This window comes from Asparagus officinalis, chromosome 9 (genome assembly GCF_001876935.1).
Source record: "Asparagus officinalis chromosome 9, Aspof.V1, whole genome shotgun sequence".
NCBI classification, from domain to species: Eukaryota; Viridiplantae; Streptophyta; class Magnoliopsida; order Asparagales; family Asparagaceae; genus Asparagus; species Asparagus officinalis.
The window spans coordinates 43,948,666-43,968,352 of record NC_033802.1 but is presented as its reverse complement, the minus strand read 5'-3'; the positions used below and the strand labels follow the sequence as shown (position 1 = coordinate 43,968,352).

At 41.6% G+C, this 19,687-nt stretch overlaps 1 protein-coding gene across 1 annotated transcript; it reads right to left on the bottom strand.

Moving 5' to 3' along the window:
• Nucleotides 259-1,518, bottom strand: LOC109824854. Its single transcript, XM_020391507.1, has 2 exons — nucleotides 1,364-1,518; nucleotides 259-944 (listed from the first exon to the last, which is right to left on the bottom strand). Exons 1-2 carry the CDS (start codon nucleotides 1,373-1,375, stop codon nucleotides 441-443), a joined length of 516 nt encoding a protein of 171 aa, XP_020247096.1. The 5' UTR covers nucleotides 1,376-1,518; the 3' UTR covers nucleotides 259-440.

The window sequence follows — 19,687 nt, the reverse complement described above, 5'->3', positions numbered from 1 at the left end:
AAATATTAAGCAGCAGGAGAAAAAACGATCTTTAAAATTAGGTGATTACATTGCAGATAGTAGGGAATCCTAGGCGCTATTATGATTTTGAAACAACCTTGTTTTCTCCATTGCATTGGTAGGAAGAATCCTCAGGTTATTTCTTGTATAATCCTTGTATCATCTAAATTAAGCAAACTGTATTTATGTGTTATCTTATATGAAGTAGAGGAGAATTTTCTTATCTAAGATAAGATACACAAGGATTTCTACCATACGTTATTGAACAACATGTTTCATGAAAACAGAGATGGGCTGTATACAAACATCCACAAGTACACCTTTTACTCAAATATAAACTCCCAAATAAGTTCATCGAAGACATGATGAACTGCATAAAACTTAACTGCAACTAAACTTAAACCCATTCAAGCACATAACATCCAATTTGATGCATTGAATTAGTTATCGGGTTTATTCAGGAAGCCTATTTCCCCTGATTTAACAGTTGTTTGGTAAATCCGAACTCCATCACTACCACTGGCACCACCTCCTCCTCCTCCTTCGATATTGTTCTCAAAATATGGCCTCTGAGGGCCTCCTCCTTCTTCCCCTGGATCATTGAGGATTAGTACTCCTCCTTGTTTAACAGTTGTTTGGTAAATTTGGGCTTCACCGCCGATGTTGTTCACAAAATATGGTTGACGACCATCCCCTCCCTCTCCTTCTCCGACTCTTATAATTGTGCTGCGAAAATATGGTTGAGGATCGACTCCGACTCCGACTCCTCCCCCTATGTTGTTCACGAAATATGGCTGGTGATGGCCTCTTCCTCTTCCTCTATCTCCAGTGTTGCCTTGATGGTAGTTTCTTTCTTCTCCTCTTCCTACTATGTTGTTTTGGAAATATTTTGCAAATAAGTCTCTTTCTTCTTCTTGATCTTCACTGGTATGGCCTTGGTTTATCTTAATCAATAAATTGAAATGAGTACAAATCAATAAGAAAATATGTTAGGTTTGAAATGAATCTTAAACTTCTCAACGCTAATAGATTGCTGTAAATTGAAAAATATACCCTGCAATCTGGAAATACAGAAGAGTTTTATTCTCTAACGATCTAGATGGAACAAAATTCTATTTTTCAACAATACACTTCTTCTTTTTTAATATTGATATACACTTCTTTTTTTTTTTAAATATTGATACACCCTGTTCTGAAGTTTGATAAAAGTAGATCTCTAACTCTGTCAGAATAACTAAGCGTTTTTGCATACTTGACACATAAAGCAGAGATTTCCATGCATTCATATATATAAACAATATGAAAAAGAAGGAAAAGGAAACAAAACAGAAAGATAAAAAAGTTGCAACGTTTTAGTACTTACACGAGGATCCATTTTTTCTTCTGCTGATTAATGTTGCTCGTTATTGAGTGAATTGATGATCCTTTTTTTAGACCATCATTTATAGAGAAGGTGAATGAATAAACGCCCCGGGGAATGGTCTCTTTTTTTAATTTGAATTGACTTCAAACGAAAAATATGTACATGCCTTCGCAATCCGAGCATAAGATATAGGATTTATCGACAGAGATTCTTTTCAATTAGATGGTAAATAGAGATGGTACAATTATTCCAATCTTATAAAGTATATATTCTAATTTTAAGAAGAGATTAATGGGTGTCCTATGTCAAGGAGGGGATTTCCTCCTTGAAAATAATGTGGCACAATCCCCACCATGTGAATAAAGTACGATCACATGGTGGAGATTGTGCCACATCATTTTCAATAAGGAAATCCCCTCCTATGATAAGGATACCCGTTATTCTCTTTTAAGAATTAGGATGTAGTCACGTAAACTTCCACTGATATCCAGAAAAACACTATAGTTTTAAAAACTATTATTACGGAAATTTTATTTTGGGATAGTGCAAATCCTACTTGGCCATATCTTATATCTTCACATACAAATGGATGGGTAAGATTAGAGAAATTAGACCTTTTAGTTACCACCGAATTGGAAAGCATCTGAATCCAGGATTTAGATAGTTATGCATCTATTACTTATGGTAATAAATAATGACTTCTAAAAGTTTGAAGTCAATATATACAATTTGTGGATTTACGACCGTGTGGCCATGTAAAATTCCAATTTTAGAAGCAAGATGTGGCCACATAGAATTCCACTAATATCCAGGAAAACGCTACTATCTTGGAAGCTATTATTATGAAAAACCATATTTTTGGGATAGTGAAAATTCTATGTGGCCACATCTTATCTTTTAACATACAAATAGATGGATAAGATTAAAGAAATTAAACTTTTAATTACTACCAAATTGAAAAGGATTTAAATCCTAGATTTAGATAGCTATGCATCTATTAATTATGTCAATAAGTAATGACTTCTAAAAGTTTGAAGTCAATATATACAATTTGTGCACTTATGACTAACCATATTAATTAAGTCAATAAGTAATGACTTTTAAAAGTTTGAAGTCAATATATAAAATTTGTGCACTTATGACGAACCAACTCCCCAAGTTGGTGACAGATCTGTAGGCCGTATAAATTAATATTTGGTCAGAGCAAGATTCCACTAAAGAACTAAAAAAGACTCGTTCATCTGGTTAGTCAAATTAAATATTAAGGAGTCCAGAGACTTTTTGTGTTTTTGCTGATTCATTGATGCCTATGCATAAATAAACAAAATAAAAATGAATTTGTGAAGCAAGCGGTTGCAGTCTAATGAGAGCTAAGTCTACGGTAAACATATAAGAATTTGCGTGGCCAATGCTGAAAGCGATCAGAAACCAATATTTAAAGAGTAACATCTTGAAAAAGGATGTACATAGAGTTTTTATTGATCTAGAAAAAACTTATGATAGAATGCATAGAAAAATAATGTTGTCAGTTTTAAAAAAGAAATGTGTATCTAGTATCTATATTGACGTGATTATAGATTTGTGTCATAGCGTAACAACTAGGGTGAGAACAAATGAAAGAGAGACTAGATTATTTGCTATTACTATTTACTTATATTAGGGGTCGGCTTTAAGTCCTTATCTTTTTGTATTAGTTATAGACCAACTTACTAGGCATACTCAAGATGAAATCTCACAGTGTATGTTATTTGCTAATAATATAGTATTGGTTGATGAGACTGCAGAGGGTACAATATCTGAAATAGAAAGGTGGAGACAAGCTCTCAAAACTAAAGGTTTTAGAATCAGTAGAATAAAAAGAGAATACACGGAATGCATAAATTACTACAACTGAAAGGAGGAAAGAGCCTATGGTGCATATTAATGGCCATAATGTCTAAAAGTAACCATTTTTATTATTTCGGATCGATCATTTGCAATGGTGTAAGAAGGAGGATGATGTTGTACATTAACTCAAATCAAGATGGCTGAAATGGAGGAGTGTTTCAATAGTCTTATGTGATCATAGAATCCTATGGGACTAAAGGGAAAATTCAATAGGATAGTTACATGACCAACAATACTTCATGGATTAGAATGTTGGGCAATTAAAAAAAACATGTGAAAAAAAAGAGCATAGCAGAATTTTTGATGCATGCCACTTGCAACACGACACTAAGTGGTACGCACCAGTTAAAGATCTATGCAGAAGTGAAGCTTGCAGAAGTATCATCAGACACTGGTTCAGTTCTCCTCCTTCATCAAACCATAGACCAATGGGCGATGTGAAAACTCTGATAAACTACTTGTTCAAACTAAAGAGAAACACGAGCAACTACCATAGAAAAATAATCTAAGAGCACAAAAACATGTGATTTATGTGGTTCAACAATCACTTACATCCATGAAGATATTCGAGTCTTCTTTTAATCTAGAGATTACAAAGATACAATATTTTTTTATAAACTTGATAGACCCCACAAGAAACCGTCTCTCAATCTCACAAAATTATCTCTCAATGTTCTAGATCTCTCTCTCTCTCTCTCTCTCTCTCTCTCTCTCTCTCTCTCTCTCTCTCTCTCTCTTGTAATATGCAAATCTCACTGGCTTTTTAGCATTCCAAAATAGACGAAAACTAGAAATATCCCCAAACTAGTCACAGCAATTGGTCAATCAGTAGGGCTTCCAAGCTGGTCGGACCAGTCAGTGAAGCCACCATCTACATTATCATTGCCTCATTTCACTTTATTTCACATCTTTCTTTGTTTCTGACACTTCTTTTATCTTCCAGGGCTGAATTACAAGGCTATTTCCTAATAATATTCACCTTAGGCTTGTATGGAACCACCTTCAGAAACATCAATTCTTTCTTGCAACTTTGTGGTGAAAACTTGTAAAACTATAGACGATGAACACCTAAGGGTGTGTAATAGTAGAGGTTGGTATCAATGTCAAGCCTTCTATTGACTTGATACCAACCTCTACTATTGCACACTCTAAGCTGCATTGTCAACTTGTTATAGATTTGTTGTATGCTCCAACAAGAATTAATAAACTCTACTTTCGGCTCTCCCTTAGAACCCAAGTTCATCGTTAACTTCTTATCCTCATGGTCATACACACTCTTGTAGATAGAGTTCCACCTTGAATACCAGTTCTTTTAAACACTCGACACAAGCCATCTTCATATTTCTTCCCAAGTTAGACGGGATTCCTATCACAGTATACCATGACGACTCTGAAGTTACCCTAGAGGACGAAATTCTTTTAAGGGGGGTGAATGTAAAACCCTAAAAATTTGAGAATATTATGATAAATGGTGATAAATAAAATTTTAATATGAAAAATATTATTTATTGATGAATGAGTATGTTAGTAATCGATTTGAGATCGATTTGGTATGAATATGAGAGGATACAAGTGTTAAACATGCACAAAATGAGTGAAAACATGCACAACCTATAAACAGCTTGGTTTCGAATCGACCGACTAATGTTTGAAAATCAGTCAACCGACGGGATCTGATCAGTCGACTGATGGCAAACAACAGTTGACTAACAGGCTAATTTCCTGAATTGAGTTTGTTTCGGGTTTGTTGGTATATATATAAGCATATACACTTGAAAATCCTCTTTTACATCATATTTCTAAACCCTAGAAGCCACGCTCTCCCCTCAAAACCCTAGATATTATTTTTGGTGAATTTTGAGAGCTTTTTTACGCAAATACCGAAAAGAGGGCGAGATCGTCGGCGTTAGGTAAAGGAGGATCTGTTCTCTCGTGTGTTAAGGAGTTCATCACGAGTTTTGAGGCGAGTTTCATCTCCTCCAATCCCATCCTCATTTTTAATTTGTTTTTATTAAGTTTTATTTGGTTTTATTGGGCCTTAAAACCTAGTTTAAGTATAAAGATTATTCCTTAAAGATATGATACAAAGATTTGTTCTTTTTTATTTAAAAAGTTATAAACGAATTCTCTTATTTGTATTTAAGATCTGAAATAAATTTTAACATGAGGATTCGTCGAGATTTATTAGTTTTCATGATGATTTCTTACGAACATGATTATGTTAGGGGTAATATGATGCACTTAAATATAACAATTGAGTTTCATGTAGATAATTGAGCCCTAATCACCTTAAACAAGTTTTAACATATGTGTTATTGCGAAAACTTTTGATTTTGGTGCTTGAAAACAAGCCTAAAAACCTAAACCTGAGTCTGTGCATAGCATCGGTCGACCGATCGACATGATCAGCTGACCGAACCCATCCTGCTTATTGCCGACTAGAGTTGGCCAGTCAACCGATCGACATGATCATCTGGCCGAACCCATCCTGCTTATTGCTGACTAGAGATGGCCAGTCGACCGATGAGGAACATCGATCGACCGGCTAGTGCATATTTGCATGCATAGTTTGTGCATGTCATCGCCAGTCGACCGATGTAGACTTTAGTTGACTGAGCAGTATTACGTTGCAAAATTTTTTTAGGCACATGAGTTGATGACGAACACGAGATTAGGGTCCGCACATTGGGACACATGCTTGATCGTGGAGTAAACGTGTTGGGAAGCGTTCGTACGAGCATTTGGAGGCACATTACAAATATTTTGATTTGTCATGATAAAGGTTGATATATACATTGCATTTCATTATTACCGATGCTTGAGTGGGTTAGTTGGTATATCGCAATGAGACCGTGGTAGACTACACTCAAGGTTTCTAGTTGGTATGCTGCAATTAGACCGTAGCATACTACACATCGTTGTGCATCATTATTTTCAGAATAGTGTGACACGCCTATTTCCGCAGGGCGAGTGAGTAAGGTTGTTGATGCCACATGTTATAGTGAACGCCTTACAAGAGTATCGTTGATTTAGATAGAGAATTACATAGATTGCATTCATTTTTCCATGTTAGTTACCCGAGAGTAGGGTATATTACTGAGATTGTCCTACACGATATATTTCATCCAAGCTTCATTTTACCGGATGTTTAATTATATGACTGTGCCATCTACCTGAGGGTAGTGTGATTTTGACATGACTTGTGGGTTTGAGGTTTGGAGTTGTATTTATTTTATTTATTGCTTTATTCATAGGATTTGGAGTTGGTATTTAGCGATTCACAACTTGAGTTACGAGGTATATTGATACGAGTCGCCGTACGAGCACTCTTGATCGCGGAATTATCAAGAGTGGGTAAAGAAGAAAACGACTGAAGAACACAAGAGTTATAATTAGGGTGAAGGAAAATACCTTCTCTAGATTATGAGAATCAATTGGATTTACAAAATCTCTCTCTCACAATCTCTCTAGATCAAAGAACAACCTCCCTGATCTCCTTTCTGATTACAATCTGAGTTCTCAACCCTAGAAAAGTCGTGTTTCTATTTATACTAAACAGAAATCCCAACTGGAGCAGGAAACAGACCCAGGCCCAGAACCGCTACGCGGTCGACCGCAGTGCCCAAGGCGGTCGACCGGTCAGAACGACGAAAAACTGGAAAATCGATTACAGTGTTTCCGGTCGACCGCAGCACCATCATCGGTCAACCGCTCTCAGTCCCGAGACATAGTCTGGGCCTGTGCACTAAGCGGTCGACCGCCGTGACCAATCCGGTAAATCCTGCAGTTTTGAGGAATCCTTCGATTTCGTCACCTCCAATGGCCTCGTCCACGACTCCTCTACACTATTCTCAAGATACCATGAGAATCATCTATCCTCAAGCTCCCATGAGGATCGCTAAGCTCCCGAAGAGAAGATACACCCGTATCATGGGTCCCCCCTTTAGGAACTTGAAGTCCCATTCAAGTTAGAACTTTAGCTGAGGGAACTCGCGAGCCCCTCCTTCTCTGTTGAACCACTTGGCCTTGCTAGGGACCTGACCTTGACGTCCAATGAGAAACGACTCCTTCGTCCCCCGCCTCGTCTTGGTCGTCTTCCGTTCCAAAATGCAATCTTCTTTCAGTGGCTCCTCTCTATCAAACCACAAGTCTTCAACATGCGGTAAGATCATCTTGTCATCACCTTCATCATCCAATAATGGAGGCTCAAACAACTTCAAGTACTCGGCATTGATCACCGAATACATGCCTAAGTAAGGTGGCAAATCTAAACGAAAAGCGTTGTCGCCAATCTGATCGATAATCCGAAATGGACCATAACGAATAGGCTTCAACTTCTTCCCTTCTCCTTTGAGCCTCTCCTTACCTAAATTTAGCCATACCATATCGCCTTTACCAAAGTTACAAGGAACCTGATGATAATCATGCTTCGCCTTGTACTTAGCTTGCGATTTCTTCAATTGAGCTTCAACCGTGGCATGAATATTTGCAATCTTCTCGAGAAATCGCTGAGCTCGTTGTCTTTCACTCCCCTCCTTGCCGTTCACTGTGGCTTCACTTGAAAACACAAGATCGAACGGGCTCGGCGGTAAAAATCCATAACAAGTCTCAAACGGTGACTTTCCGGAAGATCCATGAATTGCCCGATTAAAAACAAACTGCAAATATGGTAAACTCTCATCCCAAGTCTTAGGATGCCTAGAATTATACCCCCGCAACATGTGCACCATAGTCCGGTTGACTACCTCCGTTTGTCCGTCTGTTTGTGGATGAAAGGCCGTGCTCTTCTTCAATTTAGTGTCCATCAAACTCCACAAAGAATCCCAAAAATGCCCGAGAAAACGGCTATCCCGATCCGAAATAATCAAGCTCGGCAACCCAAAGTGCTTCCACACATGCTCAAAGAACAATTGTGCTGCACCCGCTCCCGTCACGGTCTTCTTACAAGGAATCAATATCACCATCTTGCTGAACCGGTCCACCACAACGTACAAATAGTCATGCCCGCGCTTCGTAGTCGGCAACCCTCCTAGAAAATCCATAGAAATGCTCTCCCACGGTCTAGAAGGAACCGGTAATGGTAGGTACAATCCCCTCTTTCTAATAGAAGGCTTCGAAATACAACATAACTTACACCCTCCAACATACTTGGTCACATCATCAAGCATTCGTGGCCAAAACACATGTCGCCGTAGATTGAGAAGCGTTTTCTGAATGCTAAAATGCCCTTGCACACGCGAGGTATGCGCTTCCCGAATCCACTGTAACCTATCACCATCTTCCGGAATGCATAGTGATGTCCCACGATACAACAAGCCATCTTCTCCAAGTGCATACTCCCCCCTTCGACCAGCCTTCGCCTGCTCGAACACACTACCGAAGTCTTTACTGGATGTATACAGCTGTATATACTCCAAAGGAACCAAGGGCTGAATACGCGTCGCCACCAACAAAGACCTTATCGGTGGGCGAGATAACATATCGGCCAACTTGTTCGTCGCCCCCTTCTTGTACCTAATAATGATGTTGAAAGCCATCAAATAGGACATCCACTTCATGTGTCGTGCCTGCTGTAGCTTTGTCTGGGCATGTAAGAACTCCAACGGCTTATGATCTGAATGCACGACCACCTCCTTCCCTAACAAGTACACCCTCCAATGCTTAATTGCTTGATATAGTGCATAGAACTCCTTGTCGTAGGTTGGATAGTTCGCAATAGCACCCGAAAACTTCTCAGAATGGTATTCCACCGGTTTCCCATCCTGAATCAACACCGCGCCCATCGCATAATTAGCCGCGTCGGTCTCTACCTCAAAAGTCCGCTGCAAATTCGGCAATGCCAATACTGGTGCCTCCGAGATCTTTCTTTTTAGCAACTGAAAAGCCTCCTCATGCGTCCTTCCCCACTCAAACTGAACTTTAGCCTTTGTGAGGCTATGTAACGGTGCCGCATAAGCCGAAAAATATCGAATGAACTTGCGCAACCTAGGATGTCAAACCTGCTATGCACCACACCGTGCAATAACATGTTTCACCATCACAATTAACATCTATCTAGTAGAGTCAACAACTGGTGTAGGTACAAAACAGGTAAAAGATAATACAGGGAATACTGATGAAATGATAATAGTCACATAAATATCTCATCATCCAACAACATAGAAGTACATAGTCAAGATCTGAGTAGATAAACTGAAATACTCAACAAGTCTCAAATACAAACATCTGACGATAAGGATATAAGGCTCACAGCCTTTACAACTTCTAGAATAATACCCTCAAATGTCTAACCACACTACAGTGGAGCCCAAAGAAAATAATACATAGCTAGAAAGTAAAGCTGAACACTAATGTGGTCCGCTATCAACCTGCGGCTCTCCGTGCTCCTGGCTCGTGACCTGAAAGGGGGAGGGACAACGAGCGTCAAAGCGCTAGCGAGTAACTTCACAACCAACCCCAAGGGAACAAGGCTCGTTGCATAAGAAAATACAGATAATATATATAATAGATCTAAAATCATTGATCCTACTAAAGAGGGTTTTAGTATTTAGAAATTTACAACACGAGCATAGGTACGTCGAGCGAAATAATCCAAACAAGGAAACCCTCATGTATATACCTTGTATCTCAAATTGTAAATCTCTAAACACCAAACCCGAGGTTCTAGTACAGAAACAATAATAAAAGAAATACAGCTATTCTCAGAACAATATACAGTGCCATACCATAGCTAACATGAATATCATGTTATTACTTACATAAGTGTCATGCCAACGTCATGTCGTGAACTTCTGTGAAGAAGTCATGAGCAGGGTTAAGAACGTTGTCCAAATCAGGAACTATTTATGTCGTAGTCTCCAAACTCATAAAATAAGTGTCAAATGTCCAACACGAGGACTGGAATGAATTTATAGTCCAACACGAGGACTTTTATGGATTATAGTCCAACACGAGAACTTCTATGGATTTCAGTCCATCACGAGGACTGTGAAATAGTGAAAGTATCACTGGGATACATAATGAATTCTATCTATATCAATTCACAGTCAAAACAGTGTATATATCCATATTTGGTACCCTCAGGTTATCTATTGCGCCTGGGTACATAGCAAGTCTAAATACCAATGATAGATAGTCCATTCAAACTCCCAGGCCTGAACAGAACACTCAAAAATACCCAGAATGGGAAAATACCACAGACAGTGCGTCGGTCGACCGACTTCTGATACGAGCCTGGCGGTCAACCGAAATAATGTCGCGGTCGACCGAAATAATCGGCGGTCGACCGAAACGACGAAGCGGTCGACCGAAATAACGGGCGGTCGACCGAAATAATGTCGCGGTCGACCGAAACCTCAAAACGAGCTCAGCGGTCGACCGCGTCGGTCGACCGCCGAGCGGACAGAAACCCAAATCTGGGTTTCTGTCAGCTCGAAACCTGAAACGAAATTCTTTTCTGTTGATTTAAATCAGTAACACAACATATAGAAATTTATGAAACAGATGAATAAAGCAAGTTTATACATTTAGCAACCATTATCAAGATCCCAAACCTAATTAAACATGATTTACTCATCGTTAACAATAAAACAGGGTTTTTACTCCTTTCCTAGGTATTTTCAGATCTAGATCTGTTAACAGAAAACGTTGGTGAGTTTTTAAAACAGATAAAATCCCAAATCCATATTCTATACCACAATACTCTATTAGCTATTCAAAAAAATACAAGTTTGGCTCATAAAAACCCATAGAAACCTAGTTCTTGACATGAAAATGAAAGGGGTGGGGGTTGGGCGAGAAATTACTCGCCTTGGGTGATGACGAACGTTCTGGAGATGATTCTCCTGAGATCCAATCAGCTGAAATCCCCTGGAACTCCTCCAAACTCCTCAAAGATCACAAGTGACGGCTAGGGTTTTGAGAGGGGAGAGAAAAAGGGGCTAGGGTTTTACGTCTGAGGAGAAGAGAAACTCTCCTGGGTTGAGTTGGTATAAATACCAATTCCCCAACCCGACCCGAAACCCAATAGCCCTAAACAAAAACCGCAAAAGAAAACAACCTGGATAAACTCTCTGATCGCTGATCGGTCGACCGCACCGGTAGACCGCCACGGTCGACCGCATCGGTCGACCGCTCAGCATAAAAATGCCTTTTGCAGGCATTTCACCTGCTGGACTATATCACTCGATATCTCTTATATATAAACACCTGTTGGGTTCCCAAACACTGATATATATATATATATTCATCTGATATATTTACATGATTATTCATCGTAAGAGAATTATTCACTATTAATAATTCACATATACTTATTATAGAATTTTCGGGATTTTACATTCTTCCCCCCTTAAAAGAATTTCGTCCTCAAAATTTGGAAATTATACGAATCTCAAAATCTGAACTACTAGATAACCTTATAGAGATATTTACACTTAACGATCTAAAATGGTAATATTCTCGCTCAAATCATAATCTAGTGGAACTAGTACATCGGGCGAAAAATCCAAACAAGAAACCCCCCATACATATACTATGTGTTCCAAAAGATTAAAAAAAATCTAAGCGAAAGTGTTCTCATTATAGCGTTAAATGCAAACATAACCAAAGATATGCACATAAGTTAAGACATGAAATCAAAATAAGAATTTATTTACCTGCTCAAACAAATGTGGGTAGTCACGATGCATGTCCTCCTCGCGCTCCCAAGAAATCTCCTCAACTCCTCCCCGGTTCCACTGAACTTTCACTAAGGGAATCACCTTATTCCTGAGTCTCTTGTCCTCTCTGGCAAGAATACGAACCGGAATCTCAATAGTGGTCAAATCCTCCTGAAGCTCGATCTCTGGTGCATCCAATACTCGCTGCTGCTCCTCATCACGCAAGTGTTTCTTAAGCATAGAAACATGAAATACATTGTGTATACTAGACATCGATGCTGGAAGATCTAGTCGGTATGACACAGCTCGCAAGCTTCCCTCGTCGCCCAAATCGCTGTACGCCCTTCATAGGCGATACCTTCAGCATGACTGAGTCTCCCACCTGAAACTCCAAGGGTCTTCGCCTCTTATCTGCATAACTCTTCTGCCGACTCTGAGCGGCTAAAATCCGTTCCCTGATTAATGCTACCTTCTCAGTAGTCTGCCTGACTAGCTCTAGCCCAAGCATCAAGCTGTCCTCCGGCTCGGTCCAACATATTGGTGATCTACAAGGTCTCCCATACAATGCTTCATACGGGGCCATACCGATCGTCGCTTGATAACTATTGTTATAAGCGAACTCTACCAGTGGAATATGATCCTCCCAACTGCCTTGGAAGTCAATGACACATGCCCGCAACATGTCCTCTAACACCTGGTTCACCCTCTCCGTCAGGCCATCCGTCTGGGGGTGGAATACACAGCTATAAGATAGTGTGCTGCCAAATGAGTCCTGGAAACTCCTCCAAAAATGTGAAGTGAACACCGATCCTCGATCCGACACGATCGTGTCCGGTACTCCGTGAAGTCGAACTATCTCCCGAATGAAGATCCTCGCATAAGTCTCAGCTGTATAAGTGGTCCTCACCGGAATAAAATGTGCTGACTTCGTCAACCGGTCCACTATGACCCAAACAGAATCATTCCCCTTCTTCGACTTCGGCAACCCCACAATAAAATCCATAGAGATGTCTGCCCACTTCCACTCTGGAATGGGTAAAGGCTGAAGTGTCCCTGCCGGTCTCTGATGCTCTGCCTTCACCTGCTGACAGGTAAAACATCTAGCCACATAATCTGCAATCTCTCTCCGCATACCACTCCACCAGAATTGCCTCTTCAGGTCCTTGTACATCTTGGAAGTCCCTGGATGTATTGTGTACCGAGTACGGTGCGCCTCGTCAAATAACTCCCTCTTCAGCTCTGCACTATCTGGCATAACCAATCTACCCTTCATCCGTAGACCTCCATCCTCTCCAATGGTCCAGTCCGCCTTGGGCTCTTTGGAAATCTCCCCCTTACGGGTTTGAATCCAAGAGTCCTCCAACTAAGCTCTGACAACCCTGTCACTCCAAGATAGCTGCACTGACAAAGCTCCCAAGAACGCACTGGTTCCTCCAATCTCGGGTCTAAAATCAAACTGGCTTAGAGTGGTAAGGTCTCTATACAATGAACATCTCAAAGCCGCAACCCGATGTCGACGCTTCCTGCTCAAAGCATCTGCTACGACGTTCGCCTTCCCTGGGTGATACTGGATCGCGAACTCGTAGTCCTTGATAAACTCAATCCACCTCCTCTACCTCTGATTGAGTTCCTTCTGAGAAAAGAGGTACTTCAGACTCTGATGGTCTGTGAATAGCTCAAACTGCACTCCATACAAGTAGTGCCTCCACGACTTTCTCAATCCACCTCCTCTGCCTCTGATTGAGTTCCTTCTGAGAAAAGAGGTACTTCAGACTCTGATGGTCTGTGAATAGCTCAAACTGCACTCCATACAAGTAGTGCCTCCATGACTTCAGTGCAAACACCACGGCGGCTAACTCCAAGTCATGAGTGGGGTAGTTCTGCTCATGCACCCTCAACTGCCGTGAGATATAGGCTACTACCCTCTGAGTCTGCATCAATACGCCTCCCAAGCCCGCCAATGATGCATCCGTATACACCACTAATGTCTTGTCGCTGCTCGGAATAGTCAGAACTGGTGCTGTAGTCAGCTTAGCCTTCAAAATATCAAAGGCCTCCTGGCACTCCGTGCTCCATATGAACTGTACACCCTTCTTCGTAAGGCGTGTAATCGGCGTCGCAATCTTCGAGAAGTCCTGAATGAACTTCCTGTAGTAACCAGCCAAACCCAAAAAGCTGCGAATCTCTGTCAGTAAATGAGAATATCATCGATGAAAACGATCACAAACTGATCTAAGAAGGGACGGAATACCCGGTTCATCAAGTCCATGAATACCGCGGGTGCATTGGTCAACCCAAATGGCATGACCAAGAACTCGAAAGACCCATATCGAGTAAGAAAGGCGGTCTTGGGAATATCCATATCTCGAACCCGCAACTGATGATAGCCAGAACGAAGATCTATCTTCGAGAAATACTGCGCACCCTACAACTGGTCAAACAAGTCATCAATCCTAGGTAGTGGGTACCTATTCCGGATAGTGACCTTGTTCAACTCTCTATAATCGATGCATAATCTCATACTACCGTCCTTCTTCTTCACGAAGAGGACCGGCGCGCCCCACGGAGAATTCGTCCAACTGGGTCTGAAGCTCCCTTATCTTAGCTGGTGCCATGCGATAGGGTGCGCGGGATATCGGGGCTGTGCCAGGCTGCAACTCAATACAAAACTCCACCTCTCTCACCGGAGGTAGTCCAGGTATGTCCTGAAAGACATCCTGATACTCTGAGACAACTCTAGTCTCCAATAACTCAGCACCCTGATCCCGTCGCATCGCCTCCTCGATGTACACCAGAAATGACTCCGCAAGTCGGTTGCCCTGAGAGGTAGCTACAATTATCTCGGACCCATCAGACGCTCGCAACTTAACTGTCTTCGCAAAGCAGTCAATACTGATATGGTAGGAAGACAACCAATCCATACCAAGAATAATATCGAACTCGGACATGAACAACACTATCCTCCTACAAATGCTCTCCAGAAGCGATACCTCACCTAAAGGGGTGGAAACAGATAGAGGGGTGTCTAGGGGCTGAGCTACGAGCTGGAGTCTAGTCATAAATGCATGCGAGATGAATGAATGCGAAGCTCCCGAATCGAAAAGAATACGGGCGGGAAGAGAGTTCACAAAGAACGTACCCTCCACTACAGCTCCGCTGGCGCCATGATCACGAGGAACCACTGCATATACCCTGCCCATGGCTGAAGACTGCTCTGCTGATGGTGCTGGAGAATATGGGATAATCTGTCCCTGGGAAATATCCTAAACTGCCCGAATCTGTCCCTCAGTCCTCTGAGCTGCTAGCAGTGCCTCAAGCCTGTTCTGCTAGCCCTGACCTCTGCCCTGCTGGCGCTGCTGCTGCTGCTGGTTCGGACCCTTGCCCTGCTGGGCTCCTGCTGGTGCGCTGCGGCACTCCGATGCCTTATGTCCGACCTTGTGACAGTTAAAACAATATCCCTGGAACTTGCGCTGCTGATGCGCTCTCTGCTCCTGCTGGGGTCCCCTTTTATAAGGGCCCTGATGCTGCTGCTGATGTCCAGAAAAGCCTCTCTTGTTCTTGCCCTTGTCACTGCCCTGTCCTGTCTTGGCCTTCCCTTCCTTGTCCTTCTGGAACATAGAAGTCTCAATCTCCTGAGAAGTGGCAGCCTCAGCTACCTCCCTGACTGAATAAAATCTCCTCGACACGAGGTACCGTCGGAGATTAGGGCAAAGCCCAGCCAAGAACATCTGAGCCTGACGCTCTCCTGTCTGCCACATGCCTGTGAAATGTAACAGCTCCATGAACCGGCTCTCAAAATCAGCCACTGACATGTCCCCCTGAGTCAATCGGGACAACTCAAGCTCCTTCCCGGTCCGTGCTGCAGAAGAAATGTACTGTCCATCAAAGAAATATATGAAGTCCTCCCACGTGAGGGTCAGCCTCTGCTCTGGAGTGAACTGGAGTCGGTACCACCTCCCGGCATCTCCCTTTAGGCTGTAGGATGCCAGTCTCTGCTTCTGGACTGAATATACACTGAGTATATCGAGAATGTTGCTCACATCCTCCTTCCACTTATGGGCAGCAAGAGGGTCTGGTGATCCCTGGAACTCGGGTGCCCTCATCTTCTGGTAACTTTCAACCATACGGAGCCAAGTCTCCTGCTCTGTGACTCTGTCTGTGACTGCTAAAGGAATCGTTGCGGGTGTGGCCTCTGGGGGTCTCTCTCTGACAGGAACGGCAGGTATCCCCTGCTGCTGTGCTACCGGTGGTGGTGGTGGCGGTGTCGGTGGTGCTATATGATTCGTCACCAACTCCTCAATAGCTGCCATCCGAGCAATAAGAGGGGCCATAAGGTCCACCAGATACTGAGGAGCCTGCTGCGGCTCGGGTGGAGTCTGCTGGGGCTCGGACTGAGCTGGCTGCTGCTCAGAAGGAGTCTGCTGTGACTCTGCCTGGCTAGCTCTCCTGGTACGGGGTCTACCTCGTCCTGCCATCTCTCCCCTGTTGGTAAGAAAAATAAAAATTCATGAGTCAAATAGGTCTTTATAAATAACGTATCGTATTGAAGTTTTCACAACATATAGTATTCACACCAATACTTTGAATTTATATAAAATAGTTGTCATAAAATAAATAAAAAATTCTCAAATTTTTTTGAGATATACGCATATATCGTCCTCACTCATACTAGGAAATCCTTTCGAACTCTATACATGAATCCTAAGAAACTCTATCCTAGCTCCACGACTCGACACAGGATGATCCTAAGGATACTGGAACTAGAGCTCTGATACCAACTGTGACGCCCCTGGGTTCACACAAGGCTGCAGTCCGAGGTGAAACCAAGAATGTCAAACCTGCCATGCACCACACCGAACAATAACATGTTTCACCATCACAATTCTATCACTCTAGTAGAGTCAATAACAGGTGTAGGTACAAAATAGGTAAAAGATAATACAAGGAATACTGATGGAATAATAATAGTCACATAAATATCTCATCATCCAACAACAGAGAAGTACATAGTCAAGATCTGAGTAGAAAATCTGGAATACTCAACAAGTCTCAAATAAAATATCTGACAAGAATAAATAAGGCACTCCGCCTTTACAAATTCTAGAATAATACCCTCAAATGTCTAACCACACTACTGTGGAGCTCAAAGAAAATAATACATAGCTAGAAAGTAAAGCTGAACACTAATGTGGTCCGCTATCAACCTGCGGCTCTTCGTGCTCCTGGCTCGTGACCGGAAAGGGGGAGGGACAACGAGCGTCAAAGCGCTAGCGAGTAACATCACAACCAACCCCAAGGGAACAAGGCTCGTTGCATAAGAAAATACATATAATATATATAATAGATCTAAAATAATTGATCCTACTAAAGAGGGTTTTAGTATTTAGAAATTTACAATGAATTTATAGTCCAACACGAGGACTTTTATGGATTATAGTCCAACACGAGGACTTCTATGGATTTCAGTCCATCACGAGGACTGTGAAATAGTGAAAGTATCACTGGGATATATAATGAATACTATCTATATCAATTCACAGTCGAAACAGTGTATATATCCATATTTGGTACCCTCAGGTTATCTATTGTGCCTGGGTACATAGCAAGTCTAAATACCAATGACAGATAGTCCATTCAAACTCCCAGGCCCGAACAGAACACTCAAAAATACCCAGAATGGGAAAAACACCACAGACAGTGCGTCGGTCTGCCCTCAGGTCATCTATTGTGCCTGGGTACATAGCAAGACTAAATACCAATGTCAGATAGTCCAGTCAAACTCCCAAACCTGAACAGAACACTCAAAAATACCCAGAATGGGAAAATCCCACAGACAGTGCGTCGGTCGACCGACTCGGTCGACCGACTTCTGATACGAGCCTAGCGGTCGACCGAAATAATGTCGCAGTCGACCGAAATAATCTGCGGTCGACCAAAACGACGAAGCGGTCGACCAAAATAACGGGCGGTCGACCGAAATAATGTCGCGGTCGACCAAAACCTCAAAACGAGCTCAGCGGTCGACCGCGTCGGTCGACCGCCGAGCGGACAGAAACCCAAATCTGGGTTTCTGTCAGCTCAAAACCTGAAACGAAATTCTTTTCTGTTGATTTAAATCAGTAATACAACATATAGAAATTTATGAAACAGATGAATAAAGCAAGTTTATACATTTAGCAACCATTATCAAGATCCCAAACCTAATTAAACATGATTTACTCATCGTTAACAATAAAACAGGGTTTTTACTCCTTTCCTAGGTATTTTCAGATCTAGATCTGTTAACAGAAAACGTTGGTGAGTTTTTAAAACAGATAAAATCCCAAATCCATATTCTATACCACAATACTCTATTAGCTATTCAAAAAAATACAAGTTTGGCTCATAAAAACCCATAGAAACCCAGTTCTTGACATGAAAATGAAAGGGGTGGGGGTTGGGCGAGAAATTACTCGCCTTGGGTGATGACGAACGTTCTGGAGATGATTCTCCTGAGATCCAATCAGCTGAAATCCCCTGGAACTCCTCCAAACTCCTCAAAGATCACCAGTGACGGCTAGGGTTTTGAGAGGGGAGAGAAAAAGGGGCTAGGGTTTTACGTCTGAGGAGAAGAGAAACTCTCCTGGGTTGAGTTGGTATAAATACCAATTCCCCAACCCGACCCGAAACCCAATAGCCCAAAACAAAAACCGTAAAAGAAAACAACCTGGATAAACTCTCTGATCGCTGATCGGTCGACCGCACCGGTCGACCGCCACGGTCGATCGCGTCGGTCGACCGCTCAGCATAAAAATGCCTTTTGCAGGCATTTCACCTGCTGGACTATATCACTCGATATCTCTTATATATAAACACCTGTTGGGTTCCCAAACACTGATATATATATATTTATTCATCTGATATATTTACATGATTATTTGCAGGCATTTCACCTGCTGGACTATATCACTCGATATCTCTCATATATAAACACTTGTTGGGTTCCCAAACACTGATATATATATATATATATTCATTATATGGAACCATCGATGGTTGCATTAGACAATCAAAGAAATTCAAAATCTAGAATCATCACCATCGATGGCAATAGTTGAGCCATCGATGATAACTAAGGGTCCATCGATGATCATGATTCATCATCGACGGTTATGACAAAATTTGACAGTTTTTAGGATTTAATCTCAGTTGCTCGTCGACCCGTTTGATCTCTTATTTGTACTTAAATTTGGACATCTCTTTACTATCCTATCCAGGGCTATTTACGGAGAGTTGGAGATTATAATTAATAACAAAGTTTAAGAGGTAAATACACAAAAGGAGAGATCTTTATTCTAGATTTTCAAAGAGAGAGTTGATCAGATCACTTGAGCCTCTTTCAACTTCTTCTTTGCGTATTTTCATCAGAGTTTGATTCAGCAAGAAAGAGCGCCCTATGCTTATAATGCTACAGTACTTCTTCACGGATCTTTATTTTCATCGATTTTAAGAACGGTTTTCTAAATGGCTATAAGGTTATTTTATTCATGCTTAATTGCTTTTGGGTTGTATCTCAAACTTGTGAGTTTGACGATATACTCAAGATGGGGTAATTGAGGGTTGTGCTAGTTAGGGCTAGGTTTATTTTGGTTATTATGAATAGTTGGGCTAGATGACTAGTTTCAGGGAGATTCTAAGATATGGTCTTTGAAGCCTATTGAATCAGGTTATGATTCAGGTGAACTCTGGTCATAGTGAGAAAGACATTTCACAAGAAGAAAGAGTGGATGTAAGATGT